The sequence below is a fragment of the Fusarium musae genome, chromosome 7 (genome assembly GCF_019915245.1).
Source record: "Fusarium musae strain F31 chromosome 7, whole genome shotgun sequence".
Lineage (NCBI taxonomy): Eukaryota > Fungi > Ascomycota > Sordariomycetes > Hypocreales > Nectriaceae > Fusarium > Fusarium musae.
Genome location: NC_058393.1, coordinates 1384954 through 1403193, shown reverse-complemented (window position 1 = coordinate 1403193; position 18240 = coordinate 1384954). Strand labels below are relative to the sequence as shown.

Genomic DNA, 18240 nt, shown 5'->3' with positions numbered 1-18240 from the left:
CACCAAGTGATAGATTTAGAAGATGAGGAAGAGGCGATGGCTTCTATGGGATACTGAGTTTTGGAGCTGGTGATCTTCCATTTAGATGCCAAAGAGCTTACCATCTATTGATACCATTGTATGATACGGGAGACACAGTCGAAACGCCAAGTTTCGAGAGATGCGAATAACCATGGGAAAGGCGTTAAGGTGTCAAAGGGGCAATTTGGTCGGGTTAGACACACCAAAGGCCCAGTAGATATTGAGACTTGTATGCACCAAGTTATGATGATACAAATGATGAACCGCTCTGTACTTTATGACATCTGCTGTGACCACTGGGTCTCCATAGTGACGAAACGTTTGCTTGGTCGGCTTTTGATTCAGCACAGATAAGTTTACTTATGAGTCTGAGCATACCTAGCTCTAGTAAGGTCGGAGAACCAATTTCATTATAAGCCATCCAAGGAAGCCATGGTTACCGTGGTTGCAAAGGCAAACACAAACATCACAGAGGCTACCAACCTATTAAAGGTAAGGTACGGAGTAGGTACCTTGGCAAAGTTGTGACGCACACCGACCTACCTCCTAGGGAACCACCTTCTTATCGATAACAAGATTGGCGACTTTGTTCCCACGCGAACTTCCCTAGCTTGCCCCATGTTGAAATGGAAGTTCTCCCACCAAGGACAGGCCCGCATCACACAACATCAAATCGCAATACGAAAACTCGCCGAAACACCTGCAGCATTACCTTATCGGATACGGCATAAAAGTCGGAGAGCTCCAGCTTTGCAGCTGCCACCTTTCGAACCTCGCACCATTTCCTCACTGGGCTCCCAGTCTCGATCTCCCCTCGGTTTGCCCCATCCCGCCGCTTCGAAACTCGCCTGTAATCAGTCACTCCGTCGACGAGCCCAACCACCCGGTCCTCTCGTTTCTATTTCGACACAAAAGCAGTACTTATCCACTCCACAAAGTAACATATAAATCTTGGGGTCTCGATTCTGCGCGACTGGGGATTGGTCTTCAAAAGCTTGTCAAAGGACGTTAACGACATCTGGACTCTGCCGATCTGCCATATCCAATAATTTGTGCCGAGAAATACAACCTTTTTCCAATCACATATAAATCGCGAGAACTTACCAACCATGGCAACCCAGTTCATCGGCTTGCATATGCGGGTGGTGTTGAGGGACCCTCCCGGGAGCGAACTGACGGGGACAGTTGGCAATGTTCAGGCAGGGAGCGGCTTAACATTGACTAACGGTATGCACAAAATCCTAGCCCTACACATTCCAAGACAGAGATGCTAATTTCTGTCGCAGTGTTCGTTTCGGATACCAAACAATGGCTTCCTCACTTGCAGGTCCACGCCACTAACATCGCCGATCTTGCTGAAGTCAAGAACGACAGGCCAGCGATATATGTGCCTCCTCCAGCCGAACCCATCACTGCGCCTTTCATTTCGCAACCACTACCGCAACCCGCTTTTGTAGACCCTGCGATCCTAAGTCTGGGAAGACCGCCGGCAGCGTTAACGCCGGCAGGCTCCGACTCAAAAGGACCATTGGAGGATGTGAGAGCTGAACTACAAGTCGCTCCTGCGAGTGCCGCTCTCTCAACGCCGGGGAGACCCACCCCTGATCACGACCTGACTGGTTCTGTCAGTAATTTGGCCATCAACGAAGCGGTCCAAGAAATGGACAATGGCCAGCCAATTGAGGGACAGGCTCCGCGATCCGCCAAGAAGAAAAATAACAATAACCGACGCTCTCGACAGTCCAAGCAAGGAAAGGGCCAGCGTGTTGAGGATGATGGTCAAGTGATTGAGGGCTCACCCGCCAGCGGCCGAGGCAAGGGGTGGAGGCAGACACCAATCCTGCAGAGTACATCGTCTTTCCAACCATTCCATTCACTGAAAAAGAGCTCCAAGGGGCGCAAAGGCCTCCTCGACAACGGCTGGGCATCCGAAGATGTCACAGAAGAGATGGGCGAGTTCGACTTTGAAAATAACCTGGCCAAGTTTGATAAACGCACCATTTTTGATCAGATGAGGAAAGAGGATCAAATCGACGATGCCAGCCGATTGGTGTCTCACAATCGAAAGCCAAAGCCTGGTACAGCTGGCGGAAAGAACCTGCATTACACGGAAAATGTACTGGACCTGCCGTCCTCGACTAAGAAGGATGCAGACTTCTGGAACAGTGAGGCAGATGATGGATTGAACGAGGCGGAGAGGCTTTCTGGACGGGAAGTTCGGGGTGGTCAAGGTAACAGGAGGGCTGATAGCAAATCGGGTCCATCACGAAGATCACAGTCACGCAAGGCGAGCGCTGTTGCAGTATCTGGCGGCCTTCCGCTAAGCCGCGTCAATTCTGGCGTACGTGCAAGCCACTTGTCTCGGTTGTCGATCTCTCGACCAGAATCTCGCAGTACTAACAGTAGACAGCAAGGTCACCCGCCTGGCTTATACCTCGTCCCTTCGCATAAGCGTCTTGAAACCGTTTCAGCCCTGCAGATGCTTAATCTTGAAAACATAGCAGCAAACGAGATCGGCTTGACAGAACAACTTATGGCCGAGAATGGAGGGCGAGGTATCGCTGAGGTTGCTCTGGTGGCCCTTTCAGATCCTGCTATCAAAGTACGGTTCGGCCTTGCTGGTGCAAATCCCTCCTCCAGTGCGACATTGATGTGTCCAGTGGTGGTGATCCTGGCTGGAAATAACAAATCGGGTATCCGAGCTATTGCTGCTGCTCGCCATCTACGGAACAAAAACGTCAACATGCTCGTATGCCTAGTGGGTATCGAGCGTGAGAAAGACTTGCTCGAAGACCTGCGGCAACAAATTCAACTTTATCGAGCCTTTGGTGGTAAAATCCTCAGCAAGGCAGATCTGTTTGAGCATTTGCGCAAGACATCATCATCAGGATCACCTGTCTCAGTATCACTCATCATTGATGCTCTTCTGGGATTGACGATATCGTTTGAAGAACTGCGAACTGGCGACCAGGCAGCTGTGTATGAGTTGATGGAGTGGGCGAACCGAAACGAAGCGTTCGTGCTATCGGTCGATGTGCCAACAGGTATCGACCCAACTTCCGGTAAAGTGGCAGTGATAGATGGTAGCCGTCTATTCGTTAAGCCTCGATACGTTGTTGCAATGGGTGCCCCAAAGCGAGGCTTGCTTGAAGCCGTGACACCACCCGATGAGGACGACCCACAGAACATGAATAACGCCGGGCACGAAGAGGAATGGCGTCTATTTATTGCGGATCTTGGCTTGGGGAGTGCCGTCTGGAGGAAGGCCGGAACCAAGATTCGAAGAGGTATCGACTTTGATGAGAAGTGGTTACTGGAGATGAAGTATCGGGATGGACAGCAGGACGGAAACGACTCAGAGGAGGAATGATGTACCGCACGAAACCAGCGAGAACATGGATTCATGACCTGGGGAAGGGGAAGAAGAAACGGAAGAGGGCACAAAGTTGAGCAATTGTTTTGCCTGTTGCATGGGAAACGGCCAGTGGGAAGATGCATTTTCGGCAGTATTTGGCGTTTGGTGGGTTTTTTTATATATCTATTTTGGCGCTTAAGAGGGTGCATTATTACATTTGAGGTCAAAAGGGGACCAAATACCCAGGAGTTGAGTCAAAATAAGATGCTTTTTATATGTATATAGCCTTTTCCCGATGGTTTCACTATTGCTGTTGTAGCTACTGTGAGAATACCTTATCTACCTATCCATAGCTGCGGTGGTTTTTTGTCTTTTGATCGAAGCCAAGTTCGCCAAGAGTATGGAGAAGGTTGCACAGAGGCCAAGTTTAAGTTAAGCTACGGGGAGAAAACTAAGCTTTGCCAAGCATATTGTGAACTCGTTGTGCATGTGCAGGCTTGGCACTTTATAAAAGCTTGATTGGGTTTATGCCAATGCTGCTATATGACGTGAGAAGCAGTGAAAGGGGATGCCACCTCAACGAGCAGGTTTATCTTGAGTCACTGTGATGGCTCAATCACCTGTAGTATAGTGCCTAGGCAGACTGATGTGTTGTGAAAATAGAGTAAATAGTCCGATATTTGGTTCCATTATGGCTGCATCAATCAATAGCCTGAGAATAGGTAGTCTAGCGCTTCTGGTTTTGATTGCCAGGGCAGTAGTCGATTGATTGGCTCCAGTTGGAAACAGCACGCGACCGGAGAATTCCTGGAGCCTAAGGTACTGTAAAGTAGTCTGATTTTAGGTTTGATTTTAGGTTTGGGTTCATCGGCTGAGCCGACAAGAAGCTGATAATCAAAGATCAGTAGAAATAGATAGATATCCAAGAGTGAAGACTCTTTGGCCGCTATAACCAAAGGCTGCCATGTATTTTTGGTCAACTTCTTTCAGATCAACTCCCTGTCTCTCTCCCTGGTCATTGATTGGCCGTTTCATGCTCTCAAAGGATCACACTATCGAGAGTCAATCTTGATATTTTGAGGGAAACCCGGGTGATGTTTTCCGTACTTAATCCCCAGAGTGCACAGTGCGGATGGCTGAGGCTATCATCTGCACTAGTTAATGTGGACGGGCATTCGATATTGAAAACAGCTGACACTTTCAGTCCAGAACAACAAGGATTTGATAGTCGCAGTCATTCAATCTCTATTTATTATCAATTATACTATAGCGAGTCCTTGAGAGCGTTTTCCTTTCCTTTCCTTTCTTTTCTTTTCTTTTCCATTCATCACACCAGAAAATAAGCATATCTGTCTGATCTTGTCAGCATCCTGACTCCTTTGACATAAAGAGGGGTCACATTGGTTTGACCATTGACTGAGAGAATTGGGGATGAGACGAAAGAGGATAAATTGACCGCACATCAGGGTATTGATTTGCGTTTTGGGGGCTGGACGAAGGCGGGGGTAGGGGGGTCGGGTCTTTAAATTCTATTCCATTCCACTAAGCCACAGGGCTGACTGCGTAAGTTCAGTACCTAAGTAGGTAGGTAGCGATAATTACAACATCTGCTACCGGGCGCGTCATCAATCGAAGAATGCATGTTATTGCCGTTGATGATGAACAGTCCGAAAGTTTGACTGCAGCCAACCGATGAACCGGGAGCGGTTGTGCATATGCTTCGTTACAATTTAACTTTACCCGACTTCCAATCCCATGATAGCCTGCTCATTCTAGAATCACATCCAGAAAGTCACACATGCATGCCACTGACACCTAGCCCTGGAGATGTTACTCAAACATGAGACTTGACAATGGCTGCAAGGCACACGACCAAGACCGTAAATGCGAACTGAATAGAATCGTTTTGAAAGCTGAGTTACCCCCATGATAGCTACTCGAGATCAAGTTGGAATAGTAAAATCTTCATGGCTAAAAATAAAGTCGAGATCTGTACTGCCCTAGGCCAGTTGATTCAAGGTATTGACAACAGCACCTAGCAGTTTATACAGTGCGTCGCTCGGAGACGAAACATCCACCATAGCCCACCTCATCCATGGAATGAACTGTCACTATCCGTAAAAATCCTCAGAATAAACCAGTTTCCCCAGTATTTCCCCTCTGTCATACTGTTCCACAAACAATCTAACTTGACATTATAATTTCTCATCTACGCGACGAGGCGAGGCGAGACGAACGGACCAGGAGCTTATTTCTCTCTGCCCAGAGGCCAGACTCAACCTTTTTTCTCATCCACTCCAATCTTTGAGACTTCTTCGACCCTTCGAGATCGCCCCCTAACGTTGCCTGATCCCCAAGACCAGCCTTGCTGCATACCCACGCGACAATCGACAGTGGGAAAAGGCCAAGGTTTCTCGGCGCCCAGAGTCACAGCCTCTCTGTTGTACATACAGTATTACGACCAGGACTACGACTACGATTACGACTCCAGACTCCCCGTGTCATTCTCAATTACTTTCGCCTACACAATATTATTGAGATTCAGAGCTCCCCAAAGTCCGCCTCCTTCCACTACCAGACAAGGGCCCCCCGACACTACTGTACTGTACTGTACTTACCAGGAACTGGAGACCGGGTCCAATCAATCCGCGTTTGAAACCTCCTGTTCCTTTCCCCACGATCCCTCCCCCAAATCGCGCCCCGAACAGAACACACTCGTTCTTCTTGATCGATAATCTCCAACAATTACCACGTTTCATCGAATTAAAGTCCAGACTAAGAGATATCCGAAAGTCACGAACTGCTGCCGGTCGAAACTCTCTACCGCGTTGCTTACTCTTCGAAACGTGCCTCTCATGGCGACTGCTTAAGCGACCCCCCTCCCCCCCCGATTCATAATCCTCGCTCCAACTGAACTTGCGAACCTCGTCGCTCCGCGCGCGGCTGGCCATACTATTGCGTGTTGCCTCATAGGATAACCGGCCAGCCGCAATCATGGCTGCTGCTGCCGCCCTCGACATGGCCTCCGCGACCATCACAGGGCTGCCTTCGTTGTGCACGACGACTCTCCTGCCCGACAGTGGCATTATGACACTCGGATTCGACGGCGTCCCTGTACCATTGACCGAACCGGCTGTATATCAAGTCCCATGCCCGACCCCCGATCTCTTGCCTCGAGCCGAGTATTCCGTGACGGTTGCTGCTTCAGGCGACGAGAGCAGCCTCACTCAGCATGACGCATCTGATAGCAGCCCCAAATTCTCCGACTTCCGCGATCCCTTTTACGCCTCTACTTTTCCGATATGCTACGCCCTTGCCGCGACTACTGTCACCGCCTACATGCTCGTTATTATGCTATTCGTCACACCGCGGTCGTTTCTCGACGGTGGAATCGTTTACCTGGGCCGACGATCCGCTTTCACTCACAGTTCATCCAGCAGTATCACGATTGGTGGCCGACCATGGCTACAGAAAGTTGCTGCTTTGACTGTTGCCATCTCGCTAACGATTGCCTCGGCTGACACCTTTCATGCTGCCAAAAGTCAGTACATGTGGGGGATTCAGAACGCGAATCAACTTCAGGACGAAGTGATGAATAGCGTGGAACTCAAAGTTATCCGGCTTGTCTCCGATACCTTTTTATGGTTGGCTCAGGCTCAGACTCTAATCCGACTCTTTCCCCGGCACCGAGAAAAGATCATTATCAAATGGGTCGCGTTCGCACTCATCACTCTCGATGTTGTCTTCAGTGCCATTACCAGTTTCAAATACTCGGAAAATGGCATCAACACCACCGCGCGGCCCAAAAACTTTGTCCATCCCGTGCCCGCTCTCAGCTATCTGTTTCAGCTCTCCCTCGGGCTGTTGTACGCAGCATGGGTTGTTTACTATGCGCTTATGAAGAAGCGCTATTCTTTCTACCACCCCTTTATGAAGAACATTAGCTTCGTCGCCATCATCTCGCTTATCTCAATTCTGATTCCCGTCGTATTTTTCATTCTCGATATCTCTCAGCCTGATTTCACTGGATGGGGCGACTACGTGCGATGGGTTGGTGCTGCAGCTGCCAGTGTCGTGGTCTGGGAGTGGGTGGAAAGGATTGAGGCTCTGGAACGAGAGGAGAAAAAGGATGGTATACTTGGACGTGAAGTCTTTGACGGAGACGATACACTCGAAATCAATGCATCCGAGTTTCCGTGGCTCCGGAATCGCAAGAGCCGAAAAGGAGGCAGCTCAGGAAGTAGCGGCGACGGCGATCGACAGCAAATGACTTCGTCTGCTGCCAACGGTTGGCCGACTGTTTCCTCCATTGCCAACAGATACCGAGGGCAGAGCAACGGCGCTTTTGCCGAGACTACTGAGCAATTCACACAAAGAAGCACAGGCAGAGGTTTGCGGCCCAACATCTGGCCAGCTCGCCCGGCGCCTGCTGTGACCCCTATTAGCCGAACAGATACGGCCAGCGCAGCCAGCACGGTTTATGCCGTCAGATATCAAGCACCCTCAGAAACCACATCGCGAACACCAGACCCTCTACCACAACCTAGTGTGATCGATCTGAGTCAACAGAGCAGCACTCCCCCAAGCCAACACACGCATGATGAATCCAATTCTTCAAATCAAGCTCCAGCTTCTGTACAACATGGACATGTCGTGTCATCGCCCTCACAACAATCCGCCGATCTAGAGGCAAACTTGACAAGCTCACCTGTCCAGGGCGGTTGGCGAAGTCTTGCAATTGCTGGCCCCAGGGCTGGTCAATCGGGTGAGGATGCGACACGGGGGATGATCCAGCATTCAGACAACAATCCAGTCGCGGAACGCGAAGGAAGGGCAAATAGTTCGAGCCGATGGGATCTCAGAGCTCGCCTGGAAGATTTTGCGGCCAATCAAGCAGAGAAATTACGGGACCGCATGCGCACAGCTCCTAATACCGAGAGTCTTCCTGTAACGGTTATTCCGGCACCTCCGCGAAGAGGCGCAGCGCTGCAGCAGGTGCTCGAGGAAGAAGAGCTCAACACATCAGAGCAGGGCTCGCCAGGTCGGGAACCTTTGACGTCACAAAACAGGAGCACGAACAGCCCTAGCAACGCATCTCGAGACGCAACAGGAGAAATTTCACAACTAGACAGGAGTCGAAGCACGTTCTCGGGCAGCCAAGGCGATGGGCCGATCCCACCAAATAACCCACCACTATGGCGGGGTGTTCGGCCGAGAATGACTCCCGACGAAGATTACTATGATGATTCTGACGATGGATCACTGTCAGGCAGGTCATCATTGGATCATCGAAGGCAAGATTCGGACTCGTCGGGTCTGCACCGATCGAGTTGAGAACTTTTTTTGTGTTGATAACTGTGCACTTAGCGAGGCGTTGTTTTCTGCTCTCTGTTTTGATGAGCATCTGGATGAATTATACCAATGATACCCCAGGAATGAGTGTAGTAGAGTTTTGCGTTTATATCTAAGGGACGGGAGGGGACAGACATAGGCGCCATCCTTGGGATTGGATTCTATATATGCTGAATGGGCCGACCTTGAAGGAAGGCAACGAATGGCATTGATATTTGGAAGTATGTATACATGGATACTCGTAGTCAGAATAGCCTTTTCACCTGAAAAGGACATGCCGAACATGGTGTGTGTTGGAGTAGTAAATAGACTATGCAAGAACAAACAGCACGATGAAATCAACTGTTATAGAAACTATTGAGACAGCTGCTTAACAATGGCCAGAAACATGAACCCTGGTGCCTCAACCATTTGATTCCTCTCGTAAGCGGAGGCTGTTGACATCCATCCAGTTTGGAGGTTAGAGGTTACATTCGCTGACGGTTTGAAATATCCGTACCTAGGTAGAAATAACATTCGGCATGACGTAGTGATGCATGTCAGCTGCAACGTCTGCAAATGAGAATGGACTTGAGACAATCCCGTGCCAAAGCGAAAAACATGAATTCTCGGCAAGCTCGGAAGAGCAGAGGACATGAATCATGGCAGATGGGATGATGATAGCGATAGGGGGATAGGGGATGAGAGCACTATCGCACGTTCCTTCACATGTTTACTTAGAGTATTACATTGGATCCAATTGTTTGTTAGTTAGCTACCTTAATGCCTAGGCACGGAGATTAATGAGAAAAAAAAATTGGATTGACTAACTGATTTTTTAGGGTTTGTATGGCTCCACAGTCATTATATGACGATGCATCAATGATCAAGCAGAATCTACGGAGTAACTAATCATGGTACGTACATAATAATAACAATATCACAAGATTGTAAAGAATGATAATTACATATCTATTGTGCAACAATGGACTCCGCGGGTCGCCGAAACGCCACAAAAAACTCAGCTCTGTAGGCAATGAGATCCTGTGAGACCCTTGGACAATCTCAATTTTGGAGCCCGCGGAGCCAGGAGGCCCTTTTTGTTCTCCACATTGTGGGAAGTTGACTGCTTCTAGAGGGGCTGAGGAAGAATCTGAAGCCATGTGCGACAGGAAGAAACATACGAAAATCCGGGGGACAAACAGGTCCGTCTAAACTCTATTGCAACAAGCTTAAATATGAGTTTCATGTGTATTTATATAAAATAATACAAATATTCCAGTGACATCCGCATAGCAGAAGCATCAAACAGCAAACGGTTACAGTTGCTTCAGCGTTGAGATGATGGGCGGAATGGAGATGGAAGAACCAAGTACAGTAAGACCCCCCATAGTTCCCAATCTGACCAATCATCAGATCCCTTCCCGCCTGTCCTTACCCACCTACCTTTAAAATCTCCCCCTCCACTATCCACTAGCAACTCCCTCTAATACAACTTTCCAGCACGCGACGATCCCGCACAATCCGCGACGGACTCTTCTTCTGCCTCTGCTTCCCCCGTTTTCGTCTTTTATCTCTTCGTTGCATTGAAATACAGGACAAGAGCCGTTCAGGTTGAGCAAGAAACACTTTCCTTTTTCTTTCTTTCTTCTGTCCCTCTACAACGACTTGTCACTAGGTCTTTGCGACTTCCGTCCCTCCTAGACCGGCCTTGACCTATACGCGGACTCTTTGCGATAGAAAAACTCCACTTCAAGGCGTCGAACAAAATAGGGGTGCAACGTCTACAGTACCAGACTAGTCTACCACAGAAATTCTCGGCATCTAATATTTACAAACTTCGAAACTGGAATAATTCTTTCTTCTGAGGAAGCTCGCAGTCGCAGTACAACACCAAAGACCGAGACATGTCAGGCTCAGAACCCTTTCCGCTGCTCAACACGGCAAACGATCAGCTGCATCAGCGTCGTTCCGCAGACCAAGCAGGTTCCTACGTCAGCAGCAGCAACACCACAGCCACCCAAGACGCCATCAACAACGCTCGGAGGCGACGTAAGAGTAGTCTTTTGGGCGGAGAGATCAGAGGTGACACGGGTGCTCCAGCATTGGCTTCTAGTCGTGCCAGTCTCGAGGCCTCAGATAACCACTCCAATGGTCACGTACGTCACTTTTTCTTGTCTTCCCTGCTCTGCTCTGCTCTGTTCGACAAGAACCGCCTGTGCATGCTGCTGTGCTGTGTACTGACACATCGATGGAACAGTCCGACGGCCGCAAGCGCCTCTCCAAACGACGCCGTGCTCGTGGCCTCATCGGCCGAGCCAAGCAGACCATGATCAAGCATACTTTCGTCCTCCCTGCCGTCCTCCTCGTCTTCTTCCTCGTTGGTTATGCCATCAACCCTACCGAGTCCAACCCTATCCACCACTTCATCTTCTTGTCGTACAAGCTCCCTCAAGATGACCCCAACGAGCCTGCGCAGTACGGAAAGGGGCGCTGGGATATTGCCTTTGTTGGTTTCTACACAATTGTCCTCTCATTCACTCGTGAATTCATCATGCAGGAGCTCCTGTCACCACTGGCCCGTTACTACAACCTCACCCGTGGTAAGAAGGCCCGTTTCATGGAGCAGGTCTACACTGCTCTCTACTTTGGCGTCCTTGGTCCCGCTGGTCTCTGGGTCATGAGCCACACTCCTGTGTGGTACTTCAATACCCATGGCATGTACGAGGGCTTCCCTCACCGAACTCATCTCGCACCAGTCAAGTTCTACTATCTGTTCGAGGCCGCGTACTGGGCTCAGCAGGCCATTGTGCTTCTCCTGGGTATGGAGAAGCCTCGCAAGGACTTCAAGGAGCTTGTCGGTCACCATGTTGTCACCCTCGGACTCATTGCCCTGAGCTACCGATTCCACTTCACCTACATTGGTCTGGCAGTCTACGTTACCCATGATATCAGCGACTTCTTCCTCGCTACGTCCAAGACGCTCAACTACATTGATTCTCCCCTTGTCGGACCTTATTTCGGAGTCTTCATGGTTGCTTGGATCTATCTGCGTCACTTCCTCAACTTGAAGATCATTTGGTCTCTTCTCACCGAATTCGAGACCGTTGGCCCCTTTGAGCTCAACTGGGAGACTCAGCAATACAAGTGCCGTATTGCACAGGTCATCACCTTCGCACTCCTCTCGTCCCTCCAGGCCTTGAACTTGTTCTGGCTCTTCTGTATTGCTCGAATTGCTTGGCGATTCCTCAGCCAGAATGATCTCCAGGATGATCGATCTGAGGATGAAGACGACGATGTCGAGGAAGAGGAAGAGATGCCTGCCTCTGCCCTCAAGGCCAACGGTAAGGCAAACGGCAAGGCAAACGGCTTCGCCAACGGACATACCAATGGTCATGCCATCAGCAAGATCCCTGAAGATGCAAAGAACTAGATGAATTCGCACCTCAGGTTGGCATCTGAAACTAAATAATGGGAGGTAACTGCTAGAGGAAAGGACTTGGACCTACTTTGTTTGCAGGAAAGTATCGGAAAGACGAAGTGAGGGTTGGTGAGACGAATTAATGGATCAACATCATCTAATGACCACATCGAGCGAGGGATGCCACGAAACAGGCGCATAGCTGCATTTATTTCTCACTTTTCTTTTGAGGCCACGGAGGCAGCGGGATGGGAAATGGATGGTAATGGAGTTCAACTGGGAGTGGTTGGACCTCACTGTCGCTTTTGTATCAAACATGCCGGCGTTCCGAGGGAGTCCGAACTAAACGGACTAATTATCTGCTGTGTTGTGTTGCGGTGGTAGGTTGCCGAGTTGGACAACAGACAGCCATACATTCACATGCGTGTACATGCACGTACATGTTGGGCTTGTTGTGTCAACATTGGGAGCCAAGAGGGCTTCGTTCAAATGAGGCAGTCGATGTGTCTTTTGACGAACTCGTCGAGCCATCTTGGAAAAGGAGGGTCCCTCACTTATATGTGCAACACTCTCGCTGGCCTCAAGTCACCCTACCGCATGCACGCACCTCTGCAGTACACCATCTCCCTCGGGCCATGTATTCATCAAGCACCTATATCTTATTGTACAATCACGCTTGTCACTATCTATCTATACGAACACACTTAATAATACTACCACTTTGACGCTCGCTATCTCTACTCCCTAACCCGCGTGCTATTCGCACTCCTAGCCCTCTTCAGCTATTTTCGTGTTCATCGGTATGTGGTGAATAGGAGAATAGCTTACGTTTTTCAGCTGAAAGCCTCAATACGCGTCAACTTGGCGCCTCTTCTGAATATGAGCCGGAGGCCCGATTACTAACTCGCCTCTCGTGCTGGAGGACATACGGAGTACATATAGCAGATCTCACTTCATTATGCGACGGACTCTATGGGTGGGGATATAGACTAACCCCCAATTTTGCCTCTTATGGATACATACCTCTACCAGACCCTTAAAAACACCGCATCACGCTGGAGGCGCACGCGTAAGCCGATACGAGCGAGCTCCAATATCTGCCTCCATACGGTGAGAAAGGTCATGCATGGGAGATAAGTCAGAAATAAAACGTGTACCTATCATTCACCTGTCTAAGTCGTGGGTGACTTTGCTATGTCGCAGCCAGTCCACTTGAATTTCTTAACGTAGTAGCGAGACTCAAGATGGAGTCTGAGAGAGAATATCTGCACAATGCATGCATCCATGCACGTACCAGTATGCATGGGCATGCCCCCTTGCCTTGCCTTGCCTTGCCTTGTTCCGGCGGGAAGAATGGCAGTTTAAAGTGTACACATCCACTCGGGACAGGGCTTGTATGCACTGCGACATTGATACAACTTTATATGTGAACAGCGAGACCAGACATTATACGCACGCCGTACGCTCAGATATCAAGTAACCGGGCGGCGCAGCACATCATCACAGGATGAAGAATGTGCGGCATAGGCATGAGATTCGCGGAGGTTAGCCGCCGGGAGATAGCCATACGCCGCAGACATACAGAAGACAAGCAACGACTTAGAGTAACCGAGTCTCGGATGCCCCATACCATTTCCTAATGGCGTCAAAATATATTCCCTTTCAGGGGGGCCCAACAAGCGCCTCACCGTAGTAGCATCGACCCCTCGCCGTGGACCCGGATGCCGGGTCCGGGTCAAGTGGGGTCAATTCTACCAAGCACAGCCTCAATGTAACGGAACGGAGTACGGTCCGTAAAACTACGGCAACAATACATTTCCTCAAACGTTTGTTTACACGCTCGAAACGAGTTGAAACACGTCGTGGCAACTGTCCTGTCACACATATTCCGGCATACAACGACACGTGGAAATACCAAGGCGAATCACTAGATAACCAAGACAAGATTTAGAACACAAAGACTTCATTCGATTACTCGCCTGCTATGTATACTATGCTATGCTAGCCCATACTTCAATATGCTTGACTCGGGTAAAATACCTTGCATTACATGCTTTGTTAGGCCCCGAAACAGACACGACTCAGCTTGTTATCTTGTGTCGAGCATGGTCCCTGCCTCCTCTTCCAGAGACTGCGGACCATCGAATGTAATATAGCAAGAGGTCATTATTTTCTCCTCATTCCAAGTGGCAACCAATCGCCCGCCGCCCCCTCCTTGAAAGGGCCAGTCGATTCACAACCGTTTCCCCCCGCATGAGCGGTCTGTTTGTCTAAAAGACCTAGAAGTCTCCTGTATAAAGACCTTGCATCCCTCAACCACTCATTTGCATCATCTTCTGAAGATGCCATATGTGCAATGTCGCATGCTGTGTTGAGAGCGTCGAGCCGGTCGTCGCAGATAAGAGAAATTCCGATCAATCCATATGCCCCCTATATTCGGCCTAAGCCATATCCCATTTCAAAAGCAAATCGTGATATCCGTAAACGCCTGCATATGTACCCTGCCATGACAATTACTGTGCTGTATATAGCACGTTGCAACGCAAACATTTGACTGCATTACCCCCCTTTCCTATTGCCTTGATGATAAGGTTAAGAATATTCACTCGAGTGCCTTGATGCAGGCTGTTTCGAGACGATTAGTCGGACTCCGATGATCCGACACATTAAACACTAGAAGCAAAACGCCTCAACACCGATCCGATGTAATCTTGATGCCGAACCTATGGGTGAAACGTCGTAAGCGGAGATGGTGCTTCGTAAGCCAAGTAGATAGAATGGCAGCGTGGAAGAGTTGTGATGTGAATTAAGTTAGTCAATCCCCGATGGTGAAGATGTCACAGCGATTGACAGCAAGGTTGTGTATATTGGTGAGACACTGAGGTGCTGAAACGAGAAGCAATGGCTTACTTTCTCTCCATCGAGCGCTCCTCACTGTGGCTAGACTCTGCGTCTGAGCATGACGAAGATGAAGTGTGTGTATCATCCTCATGGCCTTGTGAGCCTGAGCCGGATATGCTTCCTGAGGAACCCAGGGCGTTGTAACTGTCAATAGCGCCGTCTGAATTCCTTTTTGGTCCCATTTTAGCCTTACGAAGGGCCCTGGCAGCTTTCAGTTGCGCTTCACGAGCCACGTTCAGGGCTCGCTCGGCTCGGATTTGCTTCTCCCACATGGAGGCATATCGCCCCTTAGCGGCCAGGAGTTCTTCATGAGTCCCCTTCTCGACAATTGTTCCGGAGTTAAGAACAATGATTTGATCGGCATGTGTGATCGTAGATAGTCGATGTCTAAATTGACGTTAGCAAGAAAGCTGTGGAAAGTATGGAGCAGTTACATACGCGATGATGAGCAAAGTTCGACCCTGCCCAATGTTCCACACATTATCTTGAATCTCCTGCTCAGTATGGGAGTCTAGTGCTGATGTGGCCTCGTCCAGCATGATGATACGAGGGTCCTTGAGGATTGTTCGTGCGATGGCGACTCGCTGCTTTTCGCCACCGCTTAAACGGAGACCCCGCTCGCCGACCTGTGTGTTGTATTGATCTGGAAATGATAGGATACGATCATGAATGCTGGCAGCACGGCATGCTTCATAAACCTCTTCGTCTGTGGCGGAGGGTCTTGCATACTTCAGGTTGTACATCAAGGTCTCATTGAAAAGCGTTGTGTCCTGGGGAACGACGCCAATCTTCTCTCTGACTGAGTTGATGGTCAGATCCTTGACATTCTTCCCGTCCAACTCGATCGATCCTTCATCGCAGTCGTAGTAACGGAACATGTGGCGAAACAAGGTAGACTTGCCTCCACCTGACTCGCCCACAAACGCTGTTGTGGTGCCAGGCAGACATTCGAAGGAAATGTTGCGTAGCGCGGGTTTTCGTCGGTCATAGGAGAAGCTAACATTGTTCCAACGCACATGACCTTGGAAGTCCTTGTCCAGAGGGACAGCATGGGGCGTATCCACTACCGTTGGCTGGATCTTGAAAAGCTCAAGTAATCTCTCACCCGAGATCATCGCCTGCTGTACGGTCCGGTAAAAAGTACCAAAAAAGTTCAGGGGGCCCTGTAGTTGTGTCAAGTATGAGACTACCATGAACCAGTCGCCAGTGGTGCGACGATGCATACCCATGGCGACTTGCCAGCCACAGACCAAGGCAGCGATGATCCTACCGAGATTGAAAACAACGGTTTGGCAAATATTCATCATCATCATGCCCATCTGAACCTTTGCCTCAGCATTTTGAAACACTGCAACCTTGCCTTGGTATCGTCTGGACTCGAAATCCTCGGCGTTGAAGTATTTGACTGTTTCGTAACTAGAGATTGAGTCGTTCTTTACTGCTTCCTCTTCACGATCGGCGTTGGTCATTTCACGACGCTGATCCGCTCGAGTGGAAGCCATCTTGATCGTCATGTAGAGATACCAACAAGTATCAACCAGGTTGATCTCAGCATACAGTGGGCCGTAATAATAATAGAAAACTGAGATTGCGAGGAAAAGATCGAAAAGCATTGGAAAAACCTGGAAGGTTACTTGCTCGAGAAATTGGTTAATGGAAGAGCCTTTGTTGAGTGCTGATAGGACCTCCCCAGTGCGCTTAGAGAGGTGGAAATCGAGACTCAGGGAGTGAACGTGGTTGAAAGCCGCTGTCGTTAGTCCCCGATACGAATATTGCGAGACGGGAATCCAAAGAATTGATCTCAACGATCCCAGGAGTCCCGATTGGCCTTGAAGGATCCACAAGACTCCCAGGATCACAAAGTCTTTCAATGGGAAGTTGTCCATTGAAAGGCGTTCGCCATTTTGAACATCTTTGATCACCTCCTCGAGATCATCTACCACTTGTTTGACTGCCATCGGAACAGCTACGTTGACCAAACGCTGTAGCATCACCAAGATGAAACAGATGAGAACATTTATCTGAAGTCTGACAGAGTCCTTGGGCCAGAGGTAAGGGAAGAAAAGCGAGTACCCCTTAAGATACTCCCACCACGTCTTGTGTGGTAGTTTCTCGGGTCGATAAAAGGCAGCGGGTTCTTCCTTTTTAGGGAAGCTCGGTGTCTTGTGTGCGTTTGACATCGTTCTACCGCGACCACGGCGACCATTGGTATCACGACCATTAGGAATCTGGCCATTGACCGCCTGACCATTAGTATCATACGACCGGCGGTTTCCGTTCAGTAGTGGTGTTGACTCGGCTGGGTTGGCTTCCTCGGCTTTCTTCTCGTCAGTGTCGCGAGCTTTGCGAATCCACGCCGAGCTAAAGACTCCGATCAAGGCAAGTAGATGGAGTATTCGAACGAAGTAGAGGACGAGGTCGATCTTCGTCCAGTAATCTACACAGCTTCCTTCCTTGTCTGAGCCGTTGTTTTTAACAGAACGGAAGAAGTGGCAATCGGAAGCCGCGACTGCAGTTGTAGAAAACATGATGATCTCGCCAATGAAGCCCAAAATCCAGATAATGAAGTGAACAATATTAGGACCCTTGCGCCAATCAAAAAGCGAGATGAGGATATAAAGATAGAAGAAAAGGGATCCGGTAACGTGGACCTATGCCAAACAATGTCAGTTGCAGTTACGATAACTCTCTCGAGGCACTTTGAGGGGGGTAAGGTATTTCACATACAACACTCCATTCGCCAGCCCATGGCAACCCCTCGTTGGACCATTGGTAAGGGTCTTCGTACCAGAAAGCATGATAGAACATGAATCCGGCGCTGCCCACATAGGTCATGAAGACAACAAAGGCGAGGTAACGAAAAACATTTTTTGCGGTACGGCCAAAACCCGGGCCGATCTTGCGGTCACCATCGCCTCGGGCTCGCTTCCTCTTGGTTATGGGCAATGGCTTGCCTCCGGGTCCTTTGACTGTAGGCTGGACCAGGTCTTCTTGCTTCTTGGAGTTCACGACGCTGTACCAAGCGGCGCAGGATATGAATGCTGTAAGTAGGATGAGGGCGTAGAGGTATTGCGTTTTGCGCAAGATATAATCGGCTAAAGGTATATCATCACGGCCTGCACCGCGGAGGGGAATGATCGCGGTGTCGTCGGTGGCAGCCATGATGGCGGACTAGAATAGTTGTGAGCGTCGTTCGGTGTCAAAGAGCGGC

General features: G+C 49.5%; 4 protein-coding genes across 4 annotated transcripts; 3 read left to right on the top strand and 1 right to left on the bottom strand.

Annotated features, from left to right (window-relative positions):
* Positions 1-1130: 1130 nt before the first annotated feature.
* J7337_009623 (uncharacterized protein) lies at positions 1131-3391 on the top strand (the record flags this gene model as incomplete). The annotated part of the gene is made up of 3 exons (XM_044827218.1): positions 1131-1248; positions 1308-2362; positions 2432-3391. The coding sequence occupies 3 exons, from the start codon at positions 1131-1133 to the stop codon at positions 3389-3391; spliced, it is 2133 nt and encodes a 710-aa protein (XP_044677812.1).
* Positions 3392-6370: 2979 nt separating this feature from the next.
* On the top strand, positions 6371-8710 carry J7337_009622 (uncharacterized protein; the record flags this gene model as incomplete). The annotated part of the gene is made up of 1 exon (XM_044827217.1): positions 6371-8710. One exon carries the CDS (start codon positions 6371-6373, stop codon positions 8708-8710), a length of 2340 nt encoding a protein of 779 aa, XP_044677811.1.
* Positions 8711-10614: 1904 nt separating this feature from the next.
* J7337_009621 (uncharacterized protein) lies at positions 10615-12140 on the top strand (the record flags this gene model as incomplete). The annotated part of the gene is made up of 2 exons (XM_044827216.1): positions 10615-10866; positions 10968-12140. The coding sequence occupies 2 exons, from the start codon at positions 10615-10617 to the stop codon at positions 12138-12140; spliced, it is 1425 nt and encodes a 474-aa protein (XP_044677810.1).
* Positions 12141-15034: 2894 nt separating this feature from the next.
* Positions 15035-18191, bottom strand: J7337_009620 (uncharacterized protein; the record flags this gene model as incomplete). The annotated part of the gene is made up of 3 exons (XM_044827215.1): positions 15035-15416; positions 15468-17680; positions 17757-18191. 3 exons carry the CDS (start codon positions 18189-18191, stop codon positions 15035-15037), a joined length of 3030 nt encoding a protein of 1009 aa, XP_044677809.1.
* Positions 18192-18240: the final 49 nt, after the last annotated feature.